The sequence below is a fragment of the Heteronotia binoei genome, chromosome 10 (genome assembly GCF_032191835.1).
Source record: "Heteronotia binoei isolate CCM8104 ecotype False Entrance Well chromosome 10, APGP_CSIRO_Hbin_v1, whole genome shotgun sequence".
NCBI classification, from domain to species: domain Eukaryota; kingdom Metazoa; phylum Chordata; class Lepidosauria; order Squamata; family Gekkonidae; genus Heteronotia; species Heteronotia binoei.
In genome coordinates this window covers 81116222-81142029 of record NC_083232.1, presented here as the reverse complement: position 1 = coordinate 81142029, position 25808 = coordinate 81116222, and the positions used below count along the sequence as shown (strand labels likewise).

General features: G+C 46.8%; 2 protein-coding genes across 2 annotated transcripts in view; one reads left to right on the top strand and one right to left on the bottom strand.

The window, feature by feature from the left end:
* LOC132577940 (probetacellulin-like) overlaps positions 1 to 25808 on the top strand; it is a 572782-nt gene that overhangs the window by 345809 nt on the left and 201165 nt on the right. The gene's annotated exons all lie outside the window — the stretch shown is intronic.
* The window catches only part of EPDR1 (ependymin related 1), a 33025-nt gene that overhangs the window by 6178 nt on the left and 1039 nt on the right, over positions 1 to 25808 (bottom strand). Inside the window, exons 2-3 of the mRNA XM_060248193.1 lie at positions 23369 to 23431; positions 14945 to 15617 (exon numbers count right to left, since the gene is read on the bottom strand). Of these exons, the coding sequence (XP_060104176.1) occupies positions 14945 to 15617; positions 23369 to 23431 (736 nt within the window). The remainder of the gene's footprint in view (positions 1 to 14944; positions 15618 to 23368; positions 23432 to 25808) is intronic.

Here is a 25808-nt window from a genome sequence, read left to right as displayed (position 1 = left end):
CATGAACACAGTTATGGCAAACAACAGCATAGAGTATGAAGATGGATCACCATACAGTACACAGCTCAGTGCCACAAGAAACAAGCCAACTTTCCCCAATCTGTTTAACCTTCCCAAATCAGCAGCTGGGTCATCATAATCCCAGCAAGACATTTCCCAAGAACTCTGTAATAAAGAAAGAAGAAGAAGACTGCAGATTTATACCCTGCCCTTCTCTCTGAATAAGAGACTCAGAGCAGCTTACAGTCTCCTATATCTTCTCTCCCCACAACAGACACCCTGTGAGGTGGGTGGGGCTGAGAGGGCTCTCACATCAGCTGTCCTTTCAAGGACAACTCTGTGAGAGCTATGGCTGATTCAAGGCAATTCCAGCAGCTGTAAGTGCAGGAGTGGGGAATCAAACCCAGTTCTCCCAGATAAGAGTCCGCACACTTAACCACAGCACCAAACTGGCTCTCCAACTATGGCAACAAGAAATCACAGTTTGATCCTTATGCACATTTTCAGCTTCTTAAGAGCTTCCAATAAAGATAGCTTATTCTCAAACAACATTTGTGCATAAAGGTTTATGTTTATTTGATTTATATCCTGCCCTCCCCACCGAAGCATGCTCAGGGTGGCTCACAATTTGCAACCAAACAACAACAAAAACATTTGAATTAAAACATTAAATTAAAACAATTTGGTACTAATATCAGTATAATTTAAAGATGGCATTCAGTAGTCTTAAACATCCATTAAGATCTGTGACGGAACCGGCCCGATTCTGCCTTCAGACCCAGTCCCGTCAACTCCCTGCTGAGTCGCCAACTCCTGGAGGGAGCTATTTCTCCTCCGGCCACTTGGGCTCGCTGCCACCACCTGCTCAGTCTAGGGGTTCAGATTGAGAGGAACAGGACTCCCAATCCCCCTCTCCAGCTCTGAGGCCAGGCCCCAAGGTCCTCTGCCACCCTGTACTTGGGTATCACAGAGACCACAGCACTTCTTTGGGGAACCCCTGGAGGATTGGCACCTTCTCCAACTGCATGCCTTCCCCCTTCCCTGGGGCCCCCTTCATAAAGCAGCGTGGTCTAAGCGGTCGGGATCTATGTGGTACAGAGTTTGACTGCCAGCATTCAAAACAGAAAAAAATGTTTAATAAGAAGAGAAATTAAAAAAAAAAAACAGTTATATGTAAAAGTTTAGCACAGCACCTGAATAGGAACCAGAGGTCAAATAAAGGTAGATTTAAACGCATCTGCTCATCCCTGGTGTAAACTGGCCCTACCTTGTGAATGACTGCCTTGGGGCCACCCCCACAGGCAGGAGCCCAGGCTACCAACCTTTCTCCTTCGAAGGCCAGCTGCAGACTGCCTCTCTTCCTTCTAACTCACATACCAAGAACAAAAGAACTTCCTGCCGCTCTAGGAGGCTTTCCCCCTAGAGTTGCTGGTTTGGCTCTGGAAGGGAGGGGGGAATGAAAGGAGGGCTAGGCCCCAAAGCCTGCTTAGCAGTTTCATGTTCCCTCCCAACCAAGATGGCGTTTCTCCACACGTCCCCCTCCTTAAATTCTGAGCCGGAGGGGTTGCCTCCTGCAGAGGTGATCCCGTAGCAGAATCCAAACAAACCAGGGAGAAACCCATTAATCAAAACACAACATTTACCAAGATTAGGAATTTTCCCAACAATACACAAAGTCCAACACCCTAGGTGTCCATGTCCTTTCTGGACAAAAAGTCGCATTGCTGCATTCGGAAGGAATGTCCAGTCTTTAAGATGTACTCCTCCATCTCCCAGGACCACCTCTGGAGTTTGGTGCTCTCCCTAAGTTGCTGCTGTTGCGGGGATGAGTGGTCCATCAAAGGAGGAAATTCCTGGCCCCACATATGATGTTGGAAACTGCCCAGTTCCCACACAATTGCTTCTTCTTTATCCCTCATTGGTGGAATGTTCCCTCTGTCCACTCTGACCTCCCAGAAAACCACCTCTGGGGCTCCAACCAATTGCTCTTCCAGCTTCTTTTTGTCTCCTTCCTTCCTACCTATATGCAACACCATGGACCTCGCAGAGAATGGCTGTGGTATATTCACCTGCACCACTTTAACTGTCTTTCCAGTCTTCTCCATAGCCACCACATAAGTGGCATCGTCCAGGTCACCCACAATCACATGGGGTCCCTCCCATTCCACTTTCCGTTCATCAGTATGAAGTGGCAGGAAAACCATCACCCTATCCCCTGTCTCAGCTTCTGAGAACTCCACTTTCTGGTCCCTTGCCACCTCACACAGTGGTTCCAGCCTAGGGTCACTTTGAACCTCAGACAGGAACATTCCTGGCTCCCCCAGACTTTCTATCATCTGTTCCTTCAAGCCACCCCTAGTCCCACTGTTTCCAGAATCCTCAGCAAGGGTTTGGCTTGGGTTCTCAGTCCCCTCAGTTGGTTTTTCAGCACTACCCAACTGGCCCCCCTCCTGCCTGGAAGGTCCCACAGCTTCCCCGGACTCGTGTCTGCCCTGCTTCAAGACAACCTGTTCTGAGAGAGTCTCGAAAGATCCCACTTCCTGATCCACAGCTACTTGGTGAACCAGTTCCACCTAAGGTCACTCAGGACCTCCTTCTGGAACCACTCCCATTCCCCCAAGCCTTCAGCTATGTGCTCCTCTGAGCCCACATTAGCCTTGCTGCTCTCAGAACCTCCTTTGAAATCTCCACTCTCCACCTCTGTCTCTTCAGCATGCACATCCTTTACGCTAAACAGGTTCCTTTCCTCGCTAGGAACATCTACAGCCTCTTGCTGCACTTGGGGAAAGCTACACCCCTCTTTCCCTTGGGAACACCCTACTCAAGGGCTTGAGACAGGCTGGTCCTCCCTCTCCTGGGTGACTGACCTCTCTTCATCCTCAGTAACCTGGGCTATTTCCCCCTCCCTGGTTGGTGGTGAGGTGGCGTTCCTAAAGTTGCCTTCCTCCTCCCACTTTCCTCTGAGGGTGTGGCTGCAGGTTACAGCATTGATAGTGTACTGGCCAACCAACAAATCCCGGCCCAATAACACTGGAACTGTCTATTCCTTCATTACCCCCACCTCCATAAGACCTGCTGATCCTCGCCATTCCACTGGCATCCGGGCCACAGGAATCGTGGCGGGTGGTCCCAGAACCCCCTTGATTCTGAATGCCATATCAGGGACAATGTCAGCTTCTGACACCAGATCTGCCCTCACAAGGGTGACTGAAGAGCCAGTGTCAGCATATCTCAAAACCAACCGGTCCTTAAGCCTTATTGGTTCAACAAAATCACTCCAGGCCTCTGCAGGCTCCATTCTGATGAAAAGACATTCATGGCTTACCACGGCCACATACTCCTCCTTCACCTTTGGAGTGACTGGTGCTTTTGTTGTGGGTTTGGGGGTTTCAGCTTGCAGCTCTGGGCAGGCCGACCGTAGGTGTCCAGCCCGGCCACAGCTGTAGCACGTTCAAATCTGGGGCCGATCCTGATTAGTCAAATCAGGGGATTTCCTACCCTCTTCCTGGGCAGGTTTCCCTTCCCTTTTGGGTGCCGGGTGTTCCTTCCCACCCATTGGGGACCCCTTTTGTCCCCTTCCCAACTGGGAAGGGATCCAATCCAACCCCTCTCGGTTCTGCACCAGCTCGTCTGCCAGTTCTGAGGCCTCTGTAATGGTTTTAGGTTTCCTGTCTTTTACCAGGCATTTCTACTCTTTGGGAAGTCTTAAGTAGAACTGGTCTAAAATCAACAACTGAAACAAAGCCTTAAAATTCTGGGCCTTTTCTTCCTCTACCCATCTCTTCCCAAGATCACCTAGCTTTACACCAAATTCAGAATAGGATTTACATTCTTGTGGGGCTAAACCCCTGAACTGCTTTCGGAAGTGGTCTGCCCCCAGTTTAAACCTTTTAAATACAGTGGCTTTATAGGCTGCAAAAGTTATCCCCCCATCTTCCATAGGCATGCTGTGATAGATGGCTGAAAGTTCTCCAGTCAGGATGCTACAGAGGTAAGACATATAGTCTTCCTCTGCAATCCCCCACTGTTTGGCTGCCTTCTCAAAATTGGAGAGGTATATGGAGGGGTCTTCTCCCTCTTTGTACACTGCAAAGTCTTTGGGGGTGACTTTGATCTTTTTGCTTTGTTCAGCTTTCAGACGTAGCACCTCAAGCTCATGGCGACGTTGCTCTTCCTGCTCCCGTCTGTGGATCTCAGCTTTCTCTCTTTCCTCCTGTCTGCAGATCTCAGCTTGTCTTTCATCCCTCTCTCTTTCCTCCTGTCTGCGGACTCGGTCCGCCTCGATATGCATTCTCTCCAGTTCCAACTGTAGCCGCAAGGTTGCTTCTGACTGGGTGGGGGGCACTTCTGCAGGTGCCCCTGCATGCTGATTATGCTCCAACAGGAGGTCTTGCATATCTGCTACAGTCATGTTGTCACACTCCAGCTTTTGCTTTGCACACTCTTCCTGGAGCTGTGGCTTTGTCATCTTCAGGATTTCCCGTCTCTTAGCACGCTCCATCCTAACTAAACTAAACTTTCCCTACTCCAGTTGACCCGAAAATAAAACAAAACCTCTGTTGCTTCCTCTGGGTGCTTACGTGTATCAAAAACCAAAAATGCCCGGCCAATCAAGTTCTCTGTTTGTTCTTATCCCACCGCTGCCGCCAAATGTGACGGAACCGGCCCGATTCTGCCTTCAGACCCGGTCCCGTCAACTCCCTGCTGAGTCGCCAACTCCTGGAGGGAGCTATTTCTCCTCCGGCCACTTGGGATCGCTGCCACCACCTGCTCAGTCTAGGGGTTCAGATTGAGAGGAACAGGACTCCCAATCCCCCTCTCCAGCTCTGAGGCCAGGCCCCAAGGTCTTCTGCCACCCTGTACTTGGGTATCACAGAGACCACAGCACTTCTTTGGGGAACCCCTGGAGGATTGGCACCTTCTCCAACTGCATGCCTTCCCCCTTCCCTGGGGCCCCCTTCATAAAGCAGCGTGGTCTAAGCGGTCGGGATCTATGTGGTACAGAGTTTGACTGCTAGCATTCAAAACAGAAAAAAATGTTTAATAAGAAGAGAAAGAAAAAAAAAACCAGTTATATGTAAAAGTTTAGCACAGCACCTGAATAGCAACCAGAGGTCAAATAAAGGTAGATTTAAACGCATCTGCTCATCCCTGGTGTAAACTGGCCCTACCTTGTGAATGACTGCCTTGGGGCCACCCCCACAGGCAGGAGCCCAGGCTACCAACCTTTCTCCTTCGAAGGCCAGCTGCAGACTGCCTCTCTTCCTCCTAACTCACATACCAAGAACAAAAGAACTTCCTGCTGCTCTAGGAGGCTTTCCCCCTAGAGTTGCTGGTTTGGCTCTGGAAGGGAGGGGGGGAATGAAAGGAGGGCTAGGCCCCAAAGCCTGCTTAGCAGTTTCATGTTCCCTCCCAACCACAAGATCTAATACCTCAGTGGTGATTGTCATTTAGTTAAATGCTAGCTGAAGCAAGGCTTTGACCTCCTTAGGGAGTTGGGTTCTGCCAATGAGGGGTGGTGACTGAGAAGGCTCTTTCTTTAGTTGTTTTCAGTCTTGCCTCCCTTGGCCTGGGGATCGATAGTAAGTTTTGGTGTCCTGTGCCAGTGGTTATTACATGCAATGACATTCTGGCACACTGGACAACTTTTCCCCCTCAAAAGCAACAAAAAACTTCTTGTTTTATTCAAAGTTTTCTGTTCAGAGCTCTCGCTAGCATACATATACAGTTATTCTCATTGTCACACTGCAGGGGATGGAGAATGTTGCAAGAGTTTTAAAAAGTTCAGAAACGTTCATCTACCTCAAATGTCGACTGTTGTCAAAGACTAAGACTGATAAACCTCTTGCAATTGGAAGGGTTCTGGAATATGAAAGAATCTGGAGATTGGCAGAGAACTTCTCCCTGAACAAGCCAGAGATGAACCCACTTCTGCAGAGATCTCCACCACCGATAAGGGAGAAGACCCTCTACCTATCACGCTTCTTCCATCATCTTGTTGGAAGCGAAGGCACATGCAACATCTCTTTGCTCCAAATATACCTGTACTATAGAAGGATCAGTAGAGCTAGTAACGTAGATATATCCTTCTTTATTGTTTCCTTGTGTCTGCTATGCTGCTACATCTTTAATCTCAGACTGCTATTCTCAGGGACTTCCTTCCCTCCTGCTATCTCTCTTTCTTTGTCTTTTCTCTCCATCCTCCAAAGAACCGAGGACTCTCTAAATCTTTCACCATCCTCAAATTAGATAGGTAGCTACAATGCCTACCTCTCCTTTGCTAACTTCAAAGAATATCCATTTCTTCCTTAAAGCAACAAGCCTTGAGAGGAAAATAAGCCTCCTTATTTCCAGTAACCTATAGCCAGGTCATCCTGACATGCCTGGGAATGTCTGCCGGCAAATGTACTCAGACACCTCCCCAGAAATTCTTTTTCTAAGAACTTATCTCCTCCAGGGATGCAGCACCAAAAGTACAGAGATCCCTGCAGCCATATGTTGGGTCCCAGTATGTGCCAGAACAAGAATTTCAACTGCCTGTTTGCTGACCTTAGCCTTTCTTCCACCTTTGTTTCTGTCCAGGGTCCTGATAAAACTTCCTGCCACATTAAACTCCTAATTTGCACTGTGCCCTCTGTAGTTTTGCCCTCACCACTGAGCAGCTGAGCACCTATTGGCTTTATTCTTGAAAAGAGCTCCGTGATAAATTAAAAAAAAATACTGAGGGAAATCAACAAGGCAATAAATACGGCATGATAAATTCTGTAACAATAGCGAAGACTAGCATTTGTTCAGTGTTGACGCAGTGACTTTTGTGATATGAAATCTGAAGGTGTCTGATACATGATAGAACTCTTGGGCAAACCTACCATATAAACATTTAGCTTTCTGAAACAGCAATACCTATGACATTTCTTGCATGTTGAATTCCTTTAGCTATCTCACTGCATAGGGCTTTTGTTTAAAAAAAATCAACTGTTGGCCTTAGTTCTTATCCAAGAAGGGACCTATTAACAATTTCCAACACAGTACATTCTTTATATATGGGGGGATAATTAATGGGGCTGGGTCCCATGTTGTGCTTCCAGCTTGCAATTTGTGTGAATATCAAACATAATTTATTTTCCCTAATCAAATATTACATTCAGGCATATGTTATTGCATTCAAATACTGCATTCAGGCCCCAGCCTGGTGGAACCAGCTCCCTTTAGATGTTTGGGCCCTGCCGGATCTGTTGCTATTCCGGAAGGCCTGTAAGACGGAGCTGTTCCGCCAGGCCTATGGCTGAGGCAGGCGGACGTCCTTACCTTATTATACCATCAAATTGGCCTCCCTGCGCTGTTACTTAAGTCGGGCCAATGCAGCTGATATCCTTGACACCAAAGCTGTATTTAACTCATGTGTCCACACCATTCTATGCCGCATTAAAACAAACACTGAGTTAAATGGCTTAACTTGTTTAAATTTTAGTTTAAATTTTAATCTGTTTTTAATTGTTTGATTCTGTTTTATTGTTGGCTCGATTGTTTTATTGTGTTGGAACCCGCCCTGAGCCCATCAAGGGATAGGGCGGGCTGTAAATCGACATAAATAAATAAATTACAATGTTATTATTGGGACATAACATTAATATGGTGTACTTTAAAAATATGTTTTCTGAGCTCCAAGAGCTGCATCTCCAATTCACAGGCAGTCCAATTCACGCTGCATTGGGAAGATGCTAGTCAGTCTCAGTCACATGGCTTAAATCCAATGGCTGGGATAGCAGGAGTGACCTAGAAACTTCCTCTTGCAAAAGAACTTTTTTGGGGGAGGGGGAGGGGGGGTTGATTGCATCTATATCGACTGGGAATCTAAGTGGAAGCTAGGCATAGACTAGGTACATTGTATTGAAGAGTATCTTTGAATATAAGAACATAAGAGAAGCCATGTTGGATCAGGCCAACGGCCCATCAAGTCCAACACTCTGTGTCACACAGTGGCAAAAAATTGTATATACACACATACACTGTGGCTAATAGCCACTGATGAACCTGTGCTCCATATTTTTATCTAAACCCTTCTTGAAGGTGGCTATACTTGTGGCCGCCACCACCTCCTGTGGCAGTGAATTCCACATGTTAATCACCCTTTGGGTGAAGAAGTGCTTCCTTTTATCCGTTTTAACCTGTCTGCTCAGCAATATCGAATGCCCACGAGTTCTTGTATTGTGAGAAAGGGAGAAAAGTACTTCTTTCTCTACTTTCTCCATCCCATGCATTATCTTGTAAACCTCTATCATGTCACCCCGCAGTCGACGTTTCTCCAAGCTAAAGAGTCCCAAGCATTTCAACCTTTCTTCATAGGGAAAGTGCTCCAGCCCTTTAATCATTCTAGTTGCCCTTCTCTGGACTTTCTCCAATGCTATAATATCCTTTTTGAGGTGCGGCGACCAGAACTGCACACAGTACTCCAAATGAGACCGCACCATCGATTTATACAGGGGCATTATGATACTGGCTGATTTGTTTTCAATTCCCTTCCTAATAATTCCCAGCATGGCGTTGGCCTTTTTTATTGCAAACGCACACTGTCTTGACATTTTCAGTGAGTTATCTACCACGACCCCAAGATCTCTCTCTTGGTCAGTCTCTGCCAGTTCACACCCCATCAACCTTTTATTTGTAGCTGGTATTCTTGGCCCCAATGTGCATTACTTTGCACTTGGCAACATTGAACCACATCTGCCACGTTGACGCCCACTCACCCAGCCTCAACAGATCCCTTTGGAGTTCCTCACAATCCTCTCTGGTTCTCACCACCCTGAACAATTTAGTGTCATCCACAAACTTGGCCACTTCACTGCTCACTCCCAACTCTAAATCATTTATGAACAAGTTAAAGAGCATGGGACCCAGTACCGAGCCCTGCGGCACCCCACTGCTTACCGTCGTCCAATGCGAAGACTGCCCATTTATACTCACTCTCTGCTTCCTATTACTCAGCCAGTTTTTGATCCACAAGAGGACCTGTCCTTTTACTCCATGACTCTCAAGCTTTCTAAGGAGCCTTTGATGAGGAACTTTATCAAAAGCTTTCTGGAAGTCAAGGTAAACAACATCTATTGGGTCTCCTTTGTCCACATGTTTGTTCACCCTCTCAAAGAAATGTAACAGGTTAGTGAGGCAAGATCTTCCCTTGCAGAACCCATGCTGAGTCTTCCTCAATAACCCATGTTCATCAATGTGCCTACTCATTCTGTCCTTGATAATGGTTTCTACCAACTTTCCCGGTATTGAAGTCAGACTGACTGGCCTGTAATTTCCCGGGTCTCCTCTGGAACTTTTTTTAAAGATGGGGGTGACATTTGCTACCTTCCAGTCCTCAGGAACGGAGGCAGATTTCAATGAAAGATTACAGATTTTTGTTAGAAGATCCACAAGTTCAACTTTGAGTTCTTTCAGAACTCTCGGATGTATGCCATCCGGACCCGGTGACTTATTAGTTTTTAATTTGTCTATCAGTTGTAGGACCTCCTCTTTTGTCACCTCAATCTGACTCAGGTCTTTCAATACCCCTTCCAAAATTAGTGGTTCTGGGGCGGGCAAAAAATTCTCATCTTCCACAGTGAAGACGGAGGCAAAAAATTCATTTAGCTTCTCAGCCATTTCCCTATCCTCCTTCAGTAATCCTTTTACCCCTTGGTCATCCAAGGGCCCCACTGCCTCCCTGGCTGGTTTCCTACTTCTACTTCTAATATATTTGAATATACTCTCTTCCATTCTCATTTGTGGCCCCAACCTTGTAGAATGGGCTGCCTATGGAGGTCAGGAAGGCTCCTGCACTTCTGTCATTCTGCAAATTATTTTTTAAAAAATTGTTCAGGAAAGTAAAGGGAAAAGAACTGTACTCTATGCCATGGTACATGGTATGTATTATCTATTAGTTGTATGTATTATCTTGCTATTATTGCATCAATCTACTTTTGCACTTCCCTTTTCTGCACGGCTTAATATATCATGTCTGATATGTTCTTACACTGTTTCAAATTTTTGTAAACCTAGTGCTATTGCATTGCTTGTTAGATCTGTCTTGCTGTTTGATTGCCCTGTTTTACATGGTGTAATCCACCTTGAGTCTTAGTGAGAAAGGCAGGTGAACATAAAAAAAACCAAGCAAACAACCCAGCTCCCTATGCAAAGAACACCCTTTCAAGTCGATGGCAAGCTGAACTGGCATAAACATCCAACTTACACCCTGAACTACTCAAGCCCAGGAAAACTTTGGCAAATTCAAGAATAAAGTACTGCATTTTGCCACAAAGCCCTACGCAGAATGCTCTGTTCCCAACAATTTGCACACATGCTAGTACTCATTTTCCTTCAGATTCATTACCAGAAACCAGCTTCCCAACCTTTTTAAAATTATTTCTGCCAAATCACATGCCAAGCCACATTTACTGATGTTTGAGGGAAGTGTGCCAGAGAGCTGGCAGATCCTGTCCTTCAGTAGGCTATGCAGAGAGTTAGTCACATGCTTGAGTGCTTTGCTGGGTAAGGGCCAAAATGACTCAACATCTTGCAAGAACAAACTTCCCCCCCCAAAAATGTCCATAATGCTACATAATGGTCTGTGCAAATTTTGTTTCCCAATCCCTTGTGATGCCAGGAAAATAATTTTCAGAAAATATTTTTCAGGGGTCAAGAATAAAGGGCCAGTTAGATAAAGGACTTTATAATACCACCCTAAGACCATGGGCTACAGTGGATGTGGAACAGTATAGCTCTGCTCAGGAAAGGATGGTTAGGAACACTCACCCTTGGGTTTACTTCAACTCTATTTCAGCTTGCATTTTCTGCTGGTCTCTGTCAGTCAAGGAGACTCCAAAGGGGTTGGCATCCACCCAAACGCATGAACCATTCAAAATATGATTTTAAAAAAATGCATCTTTAAGAAGGGGATCTGCAGTTGATGTGAGCAAAAAGTGAGTCTCATTCCTTCCCAAGGTCATACATATTTGCCTCGCTTCTCTTTGACTGTAGGATTCAAAATTACATAAAAAAGAGCAGGTTATCTGCAATAAGTAAGGTTGGGCAGTGATCTCAATAACGTAGTGGAGAGAAATGTCTGCCACCCTAGAGATCACAATAAGGTTACCACTGACTTTTGTCCATATGTTCTGCAGTTGGCTGCAAGTTGGTAGCTGGCAGAGAGGGGATGAGTCCCTAAGAGCAGAAAACTTGAGTGCTTAGAGATGCAAAGGGCTCTAGCTGCAGTGAGACAAAAGGCTTATCAGCTAACACCTCAGCTTGACTGTCACTCCTTAAAGGAGAGAGACTGGAAAATCCAAAAGACTAGATTATATTTCTTCCTCTTGGGTTGGGAACATTGGGAATGACCCCAATAAGCAACCCCATAGCTAGGGGTCACTGGGGGAGGGGGCCACAGGGGGCCATGGGGGAGGGGGCCCTTTAAATAATAATAATAATAATAAATTTTATTTATATCCCGCCCTTCCCGCCTAGGCGGTTCAGGGCGGCTAACAACAATTCAACATTAACATAAATAGATAAAACATTAAATTTAACAATTAAAATTAAACATATAAAAACCAGTTAGTTAAGTTAAAATACATAGTTTAAGTTACTTAAATCATGCAGGAGGCTGGTGACTGCTCATGCCGCCCCTCCACCATGACCTGGATCTCACCAATCAGCTGATTTGTGGACCCTTTAAATGGCATGGGAGGGGCAAGGCTGCTCCTGGGTGCCCCTCCCATATGATTTAAATTGAGCAGGATGTAGAAGGGCAGTCTGGGGGTGAGGGGCCCCATAAAACTGTCATAGGGCAAGGCCTCATGGGCCTCTGATTAGCTACGGGCCTGCCAATAAGGCTGGACTCCCAATGGAAGATTATAAATTCTCAGGACACAAGTAAGAAACTCTCTTATCTTTTGGCTATTTTGACTCAAGCCATGAAGGGTATATGGCTCCTTAGGTTGTTGCTAAATGCGAAGGTGGCTCTCTACATGACAAAGAGTAACTATCACTGCTGTAAAGCATCTCTATGAAGCCATTTACTCCCATTAAAAAAACCTTTATCAAAGATTTCAGGTTTTCACAGCTGGTAACATCATTAGGGTTTGTAGAATCTTTCGCGCTCAAGTGCCATGTTCTACTGGAGAAAGTTTTCCTTCCAGACGTTTTGTTCTCAGCTGTGGAGAACATCCTCAGTGGCGTTGCAGCCGGAGCAGGCGCTCTGACCTTCTTGGCTGCTGTGCATTGAGTGGGATGGCAGACATTTCTCTCCACTATATTATTGAGATCACTGTCCAACCTTACTTATTGCAGATAACCACTCAATGCACAGCAGCCAAGAAGGTCAGAGCGCCTGCTCCGGCTGCAACGCCACTGAGGATGTTCTCCGCAGCTGAGAATGAAACGTCTGGAAGGAAAACTTTCTCCAGTAGAACACGGCACTTGAGCCCGAAAGACTCTACAAACCCTAAAAAAAACCTTTGCCGGCCATTCTGCATCCTGCGTACCTCTCCAATATACCTTAACTTAAAAACTTAATTTTAAAAATATATATTCCATGCTGAACTATTTGGTTACAACGCCATAGACCAGGAGTGGCCAATGGTAGCTCTCCAGATGTTTTTTGCCTACAACTCCCATCAGCCCCAGCCAGCATGGCCAATGGCTGGGGCTGATGGGAGTCGTAGGCAAAAAACATCTGGAGAGCTACCATCGGCCACCCCTGCCATAGTCTGCAGACATTTGACTTGAACAAAGAAAGACACATGGCATCTGCAGAAACAGTGCTTATGCTTGAAAGGTATGATTTGGTCTTGAGTGCTGTTATATTTCCATCTGGCCATATGACACTTCCTAGAAGTCCCAGACACCAGTCCGCAGGCATAAAAGGTAAAGGTGCAAGCACCTGTCGTTTCCGACTATGGGGTGACGTTGCTTTCACAACATTTTCACAGCAGACTTTTTATGGGGTGGTTTGCCAATGCCTTCCCCAGTCATCTACACTTTTCCCCCAGCAAGCTGGGTACTCATTTTACCGACCTCAGAAGGATGGAAGGTTGAGTAAACCTGGAGCCGGCTACCTGAACCAGCTTCCGCTGGGATCAAACTCAGGTCATGAACAGAGGGCTCCGACTGCAGACATGGGGCATATCTAATCAAAGGTCTGATCCTCCCTGCTCACAGTCAACACATCTCATTACAAAGTACATTACATGCATCCACGAATGCTATAGAGAGCTCAAAATAGATCAGTTGCCACTGAGGATGACTGAAGTAGAATTCTTTGAACAAAGTTCTTCTGTGCCAGTTGGAAACCTCAGTTTTTGTACTCAGTTAATCAGGTATCTTGAGAAGAGTTCATTTTTATTTCCCCACCTTTCACTACTTGAAGGGGTCTTTAAGTGGTTTACAATCACCTTTCCCTTCCATTCCCTGCAAGTCACCATGAGAAGCAGGTGGGGCTGGGAGAGTTCTGAAAGAACTGTGACTGGCCCAAGGTCACCCAGCTGTCTTCATGTCGAGGAGTGGGGAATCAAATCAGGTTCTCCAGATTAAAGTCTGCCACTCATAACCATTACACCACACTGGCTCTCGCACTATACCGCACTGTAACAATATTAAGATGAACATGCATTATAATTTGCAAAGTGTTTTCCCCGTGATATGATTTTAGAGTTTATGTTGTAATATTTGTTGCATTATTGTGGTATATGTTGTTTATTGTATTTATTATATTATTAATATTTTTTTATTATTTAATGAAAAGAGAACGGCATCTTGACTTCCAGAAATGTTGGAAAGTCCTCCCAACTACAAAGGTGTGACACTACACATAATGCAAAACAACTTGATCACTGTACATTTTATAAGAGGGGGAAGGGCCAGCCCTAGACTTCTTCAAATACAGTGAAACAGTATTTCCTCAATCATTACTTATACAAAGAGCAAGGGTGTCTGTCTTGGCTCTAATTGGCCCTTCCTGGCAAGTAACCTCCCCTCGCTTTCTATATTTAATGAAGGAAATGCCGTTTCACTGTATCTGAAGAAGTGTGCATGCACAAGAAGAAATGTGCATGCCCAAGAAAGTGTGCATGCACAAGGAACAATTAAACTTTGTTGGTAGGTCTGAAAGGTGCCGCTGGATTCAGACTTTGTCCCACTACTTCAGACCAACAGGGCGACCCACCCAAATCTATCTACAGAGAGGGGCAGGAGAGGAGCACGTGTTTGGAGGGGCCCGGGGAGGCCAGGCCACTCCATTCAAACCCCCCTTCCATCTGTATGGCCCCTCCACTGGAGGGCCTTCAATCTGCCCCCTTTGCTCACCGCTGGTTGCCGCCACTCTGAACAAGTGCAGCATTGCTACTGTAAAGGCTTCAGATCAGCAGGGGGTGGTGGGGATGGAGGGAGAAGCCTGCTTGCAGCCAGATCCCCCTGGAAGGTTTACTGAGTTAGAAAAATGAAGGGGGGGGGGGCTGTCACTTTACTTGAGAAGCAGAGAAAATGTTTAGGGCCAAAGCATGTGCCCCCTGCCCCGCCCCCCCAAACAAACAAAAAATACTGCTGCAGGCCCCACTAAACATGAAATCCTGGCTACCGCCCTGCCCCTTCCCCACCCAAGACACTGCCCGTTTAAAAAGAACCCCGTAGGAGCAGTGTTCCCTCTAAGCTGAGTTAGCGTGAGCTAGCTCACAAATTTTTAGCCTCCAGCTCACACATCTTTGTGGTAGTTCAGGAAGGATGACCCCAGAGCACAAGAGTTGATGCAGGAGCTCACCACTTTCATGCCAGCAGCTCACAAAGTAGAATTTTTGCTCACAAGACTCTGCCGCTTAGAGGGCACATTGCCTAGGGGGGAGCGCCCAGGCGAAGGAGCAACGGGAACCGGGGCAAAGGGGGGGGGGGGGGTAGTGCCAAGCGAACCTACTTCTTGCAAGGGATGAGGCCCTTCTTCTCCTCCAGCACCCGGAGGCGCTGGTTGGGGCCGTCGTAGGTGACCAGGGCCCGGATGTTCTTGCCGGTGTTGTGGTCGTAGCGCACCGTGCGCCCCTCCCACTGCACCGGGGCCTGGCAGGGGACGGGCTGCTGCGCGCTCGCCAGGCTCCGGCAAGCCAGGGACGCGATTACGCTCCACAGCAGCACCGGCGGCGGCAGGAGGAGGAGCCGGGCCGGAGAGGCTCGGCTGCCTGCGACGCCTTTGGTCATGCTCTGGTCGCGGCGAGGCCGGCCCTTGTCTCCGCGGTGGCTCCGGCGAGGCTCTGGAAGGCCGCTGCGCCAAGGCGAGGAGGGCGGCGGCTGGACAGGAACTGCAGAGGGAGCCCGAGAGGCCGCAGCCGAGCCGCGTTGCTTACCCAAAAGGCTCCGGGCTTCCTCCGCGCCCAGCCGGCAGCAGAGAGCCGGCGTGTCAGGCGCAGGCGAGTTTTTCTTGCCCCCGGCGAAGTGGCGGCAGCCAGGCAGCTGCCAAGGGAGGGCGCGCCAGATTGCCCCTCTCGCCGTGGAGCTCAGCCTCCGAGGACGGTGAGCGGCGGGAAAACCCCACGCCGGAAAGAACCGCTTTGGTTCCACGGGATCTGGCCGAGGGGTTATCCGTTGCCGTCGAGCTGGATTCAAATACGAAAAAGCAAAGAAAAAAGGCAAACATATCCCAGTCTGGAGAGGTCATCCAGTGAGGTCCATCCCCACACCTTTCGATACTGTTATTCAACCACAGAGGTGCTTTTCAACTGGATTGGCTTGTCTGCTCAGTTCTGACTTTTGGTCATCACACAATGATAGCGCAGTCTCTGCTTCCATATTATTATAGGTAGCCAGGTTAGGCTGTAGCAGCAAACCATCCTGAGCATCCTGCGGTACTTTAATTTAACATTTATTCCAGCATGAGCTTTCATGAGTTAGAATGGGAATAAACGATGTTAGGTTTGTTTTTTTGAAGATACCATGGGAATCCTGCTTTGTTTTGCAAGCGCCCATAACGGCATTACTTGGATCATACTCCTTTTGGATAATAATAAATACTACCTTGATCTTAGCATGCTTGCTGGGCAGTTAATCCTAGGGATTTGTTTCTAGATAGATAGATAGATAGATAGAAGAAGCCACGTTGGATCAGGCCAATGGCCCGTCCAGTCCAACACTCTGTGTCACACAGTGGCCAAAAAATTTGTGTATATATATATATATATATATATATATATATATATATATATATATATATATATATATATAGCTAATAGCCACTGATGGACCTCTGCTCCATATTTTTATCTAAACCCCTCTTGACGGTGGCCATGCCTCCTGTGGCAGTGAATTCCACATGTTAATCACCCTTTGGGTGAAGAAGGACTTCCTTTTATCCATTTTAACCTGTCTGCTCAGCAGATAGATAGATAGATAGATGATAGATAGATAGATAGATAGATAGATAGATAGATAGATAGATAGATAGATAGATAGATAGATAGATAGATAGATAGATAGATAGATACCTATATATACATATATATGTGTGTGTGTGTGTGTGTAAACGATGTCTTTGGCTACTTTTCCTTTTACCTCTTCTGACACAACTGCTAGAAGAGGTAAAAGAAGACCATTTATACCAGTGGCATCACATTGCAACTAACTCATCACCACCTCAGGGTTATGCCGGTTTGCAGGCAAGAGATGAGCAGAGGTGGCTTGCCATTGCCTTCCTCTGCATAGCAACCGTAGTCTTCCTGGTGGTGGCCTCCCATCCGAGTACAAACTGGGGCTGACCATGCTTAACTTCCAAGCTCTGCTAAGATTGGTCTTGGAAGGGCTATTCAGGCTTGACGTGAGTGGCCGTAAACCAACATAATTTCACTAGAAGTCTCTGGCAAAGAAGTACATTTCTTGACCTTGGCTTTATTTTTGATTTGTTTTTAATTTGAAAGGTACAATGAAATGTGCCTCCTGAAATGCTGCTGCTGCATTGTGGGTAGAAAGCTGAACATCATTTCCAAAGGGAAGCAGAAACAGATACTCCCTGATACTGCTCACCTGCCTGTGGTGCACACCAGTCAGCTCCCAGTGGTGCGTGTACAGAACCATTTTTACTTGTAGGTTATGCAGCTAGATAGTTTCTTCAGTGACTTCCACTAAAAGCTGCCCGTTGTGGAGGCAGAGGCTGTGTAATAATTTTCTCCAGGAGGTAGTCTCTGCCCCTGCATCCATTATGCCCTGCATCCAATTATGCACATATGTATATATGTGTATATATGCACAATCTTGAATATGCCATTTCCCACATTACAATATTTAGCCATTCGATGATCAGCTTGGTGTATGCCAGCTATGCTCAGCCTAGTGCTGCGGTGCCCACTGATGTGCTTCTTAGAACCTTCTTACATCTTCCTCAAAATGTGTCTGCCCCAAAGCAAAGAACAATCCTGGTTTTCCTCCACATAATTGCAGCAGGAGGTTTCCCTTTGGGGTCTTCAGTGAGTGTCCATTGGGAAGCTGTAGACCCCGTGGAAGGAAGATGCTTGGCTTAGGACCTCCCAACCTTTGTATAATTGCTCCCTCCCCCCAAGGCAGCCATTTTGTGACTGGCTCCACCTACCATGGCAAACATTTTGCAGTCTCTCCTTTCTTAAAATTCCAAAAGTGCTCCCAGACTCAACTGTGAGGGTGCATACTGTGAGGAATGGTTGTGGTGGCAGGTGAGCAGAAGAAAGGCATGCTGGTTAAGTAATGGACCCCATCAGAAGCCCAGGGCCCTGGCAAATGCCACACCTTTGGGTATCCTAATGCTGGCCCTCAGTGGCAGACTGGGTTTAAAAATATTGGTTGCCAGTAGAGCCGGATCTAGGGGGGGGGCAGAGGGGGTTGCTTGCCCCGGGGGGCGCCTGGGGGGGCGCCAAATTCAGCGCTTCCTGGGGAGCAGGTGGGGGAAGCAAGCCAGCAGTTCCCCAGCTGTATATTGTGTATATATATATATATATATATATATATATATATATGTATGTATGTGTGTGTGTGTGTGTGTGTATACACACACACACACATATATTGGCCACTGTGTGACACAGAGTGTTGGACTGGATGGGCCATTGGCCTGATCCAACATGCCTTCTCTTATGTTCTTATGTTCCACAGATCAATTACTTTTGCCGCAGCAGCAAAGCTGTGGAAAGGAGGACTGGGTGGTATGGTAGGGTCCAACTGGCTGGGGAGGGGAGCCCCAGCTCATGTTTCATGCTCCGCCCCTGCCCAGCACCCACACCAGCTGGCTTTTCTCTCGGCTCTTCACAGTTCGCCGACACGAGGATTCAGGGGCTGGCCTTACAATGGCTTTCCTCTTCCCTTGACAGTCGGGGGCAAAGGGTGTCGATTGGGGGTGAACTGTCCCAGAGACACACGCTTGATTGCGGGGTGCCTCAGGGGGCGGTGCTCTCCCCAGTGTTGTTCAACATCTATATGCGCCCCCTTGCCCAGATTGCCCGAAGGTATGGGTTGGGTTGCCACCAGTACGCTGATGACACCCAGCTCTATCTACTTATGGACGGCCAGCCTGCCTGTGTCCCAGAAAACTTGGACCTGGCGTTGCAAGCTGTGGCTAACTGGCTCAGACTGAGTGAATTGAAGCTAGACCCAGTCAAGACAGAGGTCCTTTGCCTGGGTCGTCGTGGCCCGGGAAGAGAAATCCCCTTACCAGCCTTTGACGGTGTGCCACTGACAACGGCGCACAAGGTCAGGAGCTTGGGGGTACTATTGGAGCCTTCCTTGACAATGGAGGCTCAAATAGCAGCCACTGCTAAGTCCTCATTCTTTCATCTTAGGCGGGCGAGGCAGTTGGCCCCTTTCCTGGAGCACGACCACCTGGCACTGGTGATCCACGCAACGGTTACCTCGAGGTTGGACTACTGTAATGCCCTCTACATGAGGCTGCCCCTGTGCTGAACCCGGAAGTTGCAGCTAGTGCAGAATGCCGCTGCCCGGCTGCTATTAGGGCTCCCTAGATGGGAGCACATTCAGCGGGGGCTCCGGGGACTGCACTGGCTGCCAATAATATACCGAGTTCGGTACAAGGTGCTGGTTATTACCTTTAAAGCCCTATATGGCCTAGGACCTGCCTACCTTAGGGACCGTCTCTCCCCACATGTTCCCCAGAGAGTGCTGAGATCCAGTTCTCAAAACCTGCTTGCAATCCCCGGGCCAAAGGAGGCCCGCCTTAAGTCAACCAGAGACAGGGCCTTTTCAATCACAGCCCCTTGCTGGTGGAACCAGCTACCGGAAGAGGTGAGGGCCCTGCGGGACCTTGGGCAATTCCGCAGGGCCTGTAAGACAGTCCTCTTCCGGTTGGCATATAACTGATCGGTACTTGAAAATTTCGAATAGAAGGCTGTAGTATGGTATTTTGGCAAATAGCTCTGTTTTACTGTTTTTACTGGTTTATTGTTTTAAATGTTGTAAACTGATGTATTTTAAAACTTAATCCTATGTTAGAACTTTGTGTTGTGAGCCGCCCTGAGCCGCTTTGGTGAGAAGGGCGAGATATAAATTGAATAAAATGAAATGAAATGAAGTTCCAGAAAAACACTGCCCTATTTGCATTGTGGTGTGGCTGCATCGGGTCCAGCTGACTGGGAAGGGAAGCCCCTGGCTCAAGTTTCAAAGGCTGGGTCTCGCCCCCTCCAGCACCAGGCAAGGTTAAGGTTTGCGTCTTCTTGAGGGGCAGCTGTTTACAGCTCAACTTAAGTAATCATCAGCTGTTTGCAGAGGGAAAGCTGGCGTTGTGTGTGTGTGCTTTGTGTTTTGAAGCAGTTGAAAGGACGCCCATTCCCTGATTCTGCTACAGTGCTTGCAAAGACAAACCAGTAAAGGCTTTCTTGGACCCTCCCCCCTTAGCCACACCTCTGTTTTTGGTGCCTGACATGAGCAATGGGGCTTCAGTTCAACCCCCCCTCCCCTTTTCTGTTTCAATTATAAGCCTGTTTTCTAATGGAAATTCATCGGGGTTTTGACGCTGCCTAGGAGACTTGCAAACTTCCTGCAGTCAGCCTGGGGTGGGTGAAGAGGGAGAGGCAGGGACAAATGAGCGACAATCAATTGACGACAACTGGGGCTCTTTGCCTGAACCACTGCGGCAGTCTGGGCTCCTGCCCATGGGGAAAGTGATCAGCGATTGCCTCCCCTTTCTTGTTCTTGCATCCGATCACTTGGAAGCAGAGTTCCAGGGGGTTGTGGAAGGTTTGCACAAATGAGACTGGAAGCCAGCCTTCCTATCATGTGGCCTGCAGAGCTATTTTGCACTGTGCAAGGCTGTATCTGGTTTCTTCTCTCTGCCCCAAGTAACTTTATATTGCAAAAGAGTTAGAAATACATTTTATTCCTCTCCAGAAAGAGATGCTATTAGAGTGGCTCTCAGCCTTCAACCTTCTGTGCCTTCTCCTCCTCCCTGGGCTTGTGCAGACATCTCTTGTGCAGAGCATTCCCCTTCCTCCCTCATCCCCTCCCAATAAATGCACATAATTGACAGAGAAAGGGGATCTGAGAATGTTCCTTCTGAGATCTGAATATTTTGCTTTCTTGCTCTGCTTGGTGGAGCTTCTTTTTTCTGACTTTAAAGACACTTTCACTTCTTTGGGGGGGGGGTGTGAGCAGTTTATTTTGTTGGGCTAATTAAACTGGGAGAGAGTGGTTGTAACTCAGCTGAAGAGCCTCTGCTGGGCATGCAGGGAATCTCGGTTTTCTCCCCATGGCACCTCCAGTTAAAAAGAACAGTCTGTGGCTTATGAGAAAGATTTCAACCTGAGACCCTGGAAAGCCACTAAGACACTCTGAGTAAACCTTGTGGGGTGGGGGGTGGGGGAGAAGTTTGCACTGTGCCAGCTCAGAGTATTGACCATGACAGCAGGCTGGGGAAAGGGGTTTGCTCTCCAGTTCAAGCAACACGGGGGGGGGGGGGGCATCACCCCAGTGATGCACTGCTGGCTCTGTGTCCTTTATAAAGTTTTTGTCTCTGGTACCTGGCATTACATTTTATAGCACACCCCTGTTTTAAACAGCACCCTTGGCGCTCATTTTTTGCTTACGAATGTTTTTGGGTGCTTGTTTACTCTTTCACATGCTACCATTCTCCCCAATGGGGACTCAAAGCAATTTTATTAATTCTACTCTCCCGTATATTATGCCCACAACAACCTTGTGAAGTAGGTTAGTCTGAGGGCATGTGACTAGTCCAAAGCCACCCAGCAAGCTTCCATGGCAGAGTGGAAAATTGGACTCTTGGTCTCTGAGAGCCTAGTGTGATTCTATAATGTTAACTCCACATCACACTGGCTCTTGATTATTTATGCTGGATCTTCTGCTAGATACAATTTGTTGTTTATATTGCTGCATTTTGTTACCACTGAAGAATTTTTAGTTGCTCTGCAATCTGGGAAGAGCGCCTCTGGAGCTGTTTATTAAGTAGCTATATTATTATTATTATTTATTTATTTATTTATTTGATTTATATCCCGCCCTACCCCACCAAGGTGGGCTCAGGGCGGCTCACAATACAAGGATTCTAACATAAAATTCAAATTTAAATATAATAACAATTTACATAGTTAAGAAATAAAAACATTAAAAACAGTGCATCCGTCCAACAACGTGCAATCCAAACACTTCCTTCAGTTTTTGGTACTTTAGTGGTTTGGTGCCGGTCAGTTATAGGCCAACCGGAAGAGGACTGTCTTACAGGCCCTGCGGAATTGTCCAATATCCCGCAGGGCCCTGACCTCTTCCGGTAACTGGTTCCACCAGCAAGGGGCTGTTATTGAGAAGGCCCTGTCCCTGGTTGACTTCAACCAGGCCTCCTTAGGCCCGGGGATTACGAGCAGATTTTGGGAGCCAGATCGCAGTACTCTCTGGGGAACATATGGGAAGAGACGGTCCCTAAGGTAGGCAGGTCCTAGACCATATAGGGCTTTGATTATATACATATACATAAGGGCAAAAATTAAGAGGCGCCATTTTTTACTTTTGCCCCCCCTCAAAAAATATGTATTTTCAGCCCTGGTTGCCAGGAGACAAAGGGCCCACCCACAACTACAGGGCTATCATTTATTTTTTAATAAGAAATAAATAAAATTTCCAAAAAATACATAAGGTACAATTAAAACTTTTGCAAAATAAATCATAGGCTGTTATTCAACCTCCCAGTTAACATTCAAGTAAGATGAGATGGAGATGTCTCCACTTGCACTAAAGGTCTGGGGGAGGGAATCTTCTTAAAACGTGTCTGTTGCCTCAACTCAAGGGACTGTACATATACAAAGCTCACTAAATGTTCTAGTGACACACCAGGCTTCAGAATAAACGGAAAGCCCTCCAGCAGAACATCCTCCCAGATCACTTGCAGTGTGGAGAGTCCAGCCAGGGGAAGAGTATGGAAAGTTATCCTGATGAGATAAGCATGATGAGAAGCCCCATGGATATTTTTCATGGATCATTTCTCCTGTACTTATCAAGAAAAAGGGGAAAGCAGACACAGACCAAGAGGGGGAAATAGCTCCGGACAAGGGGCCGCCCCACATCCCCGCCTGGCCACACCCCCACAAAAGAGGGAAAAGGAGAGAAGAAAAAGCCAGCCAGCCTCAGTTTGCATGGCTTGACTGGGCACTTCCCACTGCTCTGCCGAACTTGTGTACGCCCATCAGTATGCTAAACCAGGCTCTGCTAGACTAGGCACATCTGCCTGTAACTTGTCTGAGGTAGGGTGCTGGGCTGGGCACCTGGCTACATGCTGCTTGCTTGGGCCATGTACTGCTTGCCTCCTCCCCCAGTCTTCCTTCTCTGGGCTGTGTAGGAATGAACCACGCAACACGCGTGTTGAGAAAATGCTCAGCTTGCAAAGCAAGCGGCCTTTATTATATAGGGTTCAGGTCTCAGCTTAAGACATAGCAACACAAAGATTCTCACAGGAAGCATGTAAAATATTCTGCTTAGCATGTGAAAAATCCACAGTAGTTTAGCAAGTTCCCAAAATATCTTGTCTCAATGTGACTGATGTGAGAGCACCTATGTTTTTCCAGACATTACAGGGTCTGGGTAACTGGGCTCGTGACACTCCAACGCCTTTAGGGGTCACAGTAGCAAGACACCATTTCAGCTATATGGTCCTACAGGGCTGGATCAGCACAAGAATTCTAGGCCCCATCTTGAGGTTGGTAGCTCTACTGAAGATGCTCTGTCCCAAGGGTAGCAAGGTGCCCTGCATTTACAAATGCAGGGGTCACAACATGGGGAAGGAAAAAGAAAACGTTTGCTAGATCTCCTGGCAGAAGTTTTTGTTTCATGCCTCGGGAGGTGGGGGGTGGGGGGGAACAGGCCATTGGCTCACCTGGAAGTTCCCCAGTAGCTATAATGCTTCTGGGAACAAGGAAACTTGAAGGCCGAAGGGAAACTACGGAGGAAAGGGAAAGTACAGAAGAGAAATACAGAGGTATCCTTGAAAAATCATTTTATTAAAAAATTTGTTAAAATAGTAATGCAAAGTAAATTTCAGTTGCATTGCGGTAATAATATTGGAACATCTATTATATTTTCAAGTTATTAAAAGGTCATTAGCATTTGTAACATATTGTTTAAGGGGGCCCACTTGCCATTGGGCAAGCTGACCCCCTGGCCAGTCCACCACTTCTGGCCCTACAACCATGGATTTAAACAATTCTAACTGTGTGGAACTGAGAGATAATTTCTCCTTTCCCCATGTGCTGCCTGCCCGAAGCACTACAGAAACGAGTATTAGAGGCTCTATTTTTTTTCTAAAGGTTTTGCATTAATAGCAGGTATGGATTTATCCAGAGGGAGAGATTCTTCTTCGCACAATACACAATCAGTGTACAATTTACTGCCACAGTGTGGTGAAGGCTAATAAGACAGTTTTAAGAAATTATACCAATTCGTGGAGGGCAGGCCTATCAACTACTGTTAGTCATGACAGCTAAATGTTTGCAGACATTACATGTCTGAGTGCTGAACGCTTGGGGGTAAACAAGAAGGAGAGGGCTGTTGCCTTCACACCCAAGAAGCATCGAGCTGGCCTCTCTTGGAAAAAGAAGACCGGGGCGACTTGGACTGATTAAGTAGGTCACATGAATCCAAGTATCTCACACGTGAACACAAATGAAGCCTCCTTATACTGAATCAGACCCTTGGTCCGTCAAGGTCAGTATTGTCAACTCAGACTGGCAGCTGCTCTCCAGGGTTTCAGGCAGAAGTCATTCACATCACCTACTGCCAGATCCTTTAACTGGAGATACTAGGAGCTGAACCTGGCACCTTCTGCACACCAATCCCAGGTGTTTGCCAGTCCCCACCTGGAGGTTGGCAACCCTAGTTCCCCTGGAGGAAATGGCAGCTTTGGGGTGGAGTCTATGGCATTGTACCCTTTGGAAGTCCCTCCCCTCCTTAAACCCAGCCTTTTCCAGGCTCCACACCCGTCTGTAAGTTCTTCATGCCCTTCTTTGAGCTCACCTTTGTGTTGGGGGATTTCTATCGTACCCTCAACAATATAAAACGTCAAAATCAAAACCTGCAGTTACCAAAACAACCTGCAGTTATCAGAAGGCTAATACTTACTCACTAATAAGTATTAAGACTTCATAGATAAACTTTATCTGACTCCAGGCTTCTCAAAGTAAAAACAGTTTATTAGACTCCAGGTTTCTCTTTAGACAGAAGGCAAACAGTTTAGATACCATTAGTACATTTCAGTTTCTTCTTTAGACAGAAGGCTTCAGATATATGGATAGAAAGGCAGAATAGAGATTACATTAGTACAGTTGCTCTTACAGTTCATTTAGACTTAAGAACACCTCCTTTAGAAGGCTTAAAATATATGGACAGAAAGGCAGAACAGAAAACAGTTTACACAGTTACAGCATAAAGCATCCAATAACGGGTGGCCAAAGGTAAGTCTCCAGATGTTTTTTGCCTACAACTCCCATCAGCCCCAGCCAGCATGGCCAATGGCTGGGGTTGATGGGAGCTGTAGGCAAAAAACATTTGGAGAGCTACCGTTGGCCACACCTGCAATACAATACTGAAAATCTAAGTCAATACAGCATACAATACAATACTGAAAAATCTAAGTCCCAACAGGACTTAGCCTTATTAGTCTACATTTTCCCATTTAAAAACCTAAATCCCAAATCCCATTCTATCAGAGCTATGCAAGGATTGTTAATTTCTGGGCTAGACTGACAAAGAGGTCCCTGCCTCTGATATAGTCTGCAGCTTTTGCTCAAAAGTGGAGGGCTTATAAAGGCTGTAGTGACCTTAAACACACAGCTACTTGTGTCATCCAGCAGTAAATACTTTTGCAGCCAAATAAACAATAATGGCTGGGAACGCCTCAGGCAACCAGTTCCCTACTCCTAGTTGCTGGGTTTATGCCAATGGCTTCCATAGTGATTCACCAGGTACCCAGTAACCTACATAAGCTTTTAGATAGCTTGGTTCTATGTTTCTGAAAGACAGAGCCTCTAGTGGCCAAATGCTATAACTGCATCAGAGATCAACAGCTTAGAGCTGCTGGGAGCAATTATTGCTGTTTAGAGAAATATGAATGCTTAATATTGCTGAAAAGCTTAGGACTCTTGTTGCCAATTTCATAAAGAGTATATTTAGGAGTATGTTTAAGACCATAAAGAATATGGCTAGGATCATAAGGACAGCCAACCCAAAATAAATTCTGCCACACTTTGCTCCATACAGTCCACCACCATTAGTTGCCTCCAACAAGCAACCTTCCAGGTGTCCCAAAAGAAGGAACCCCC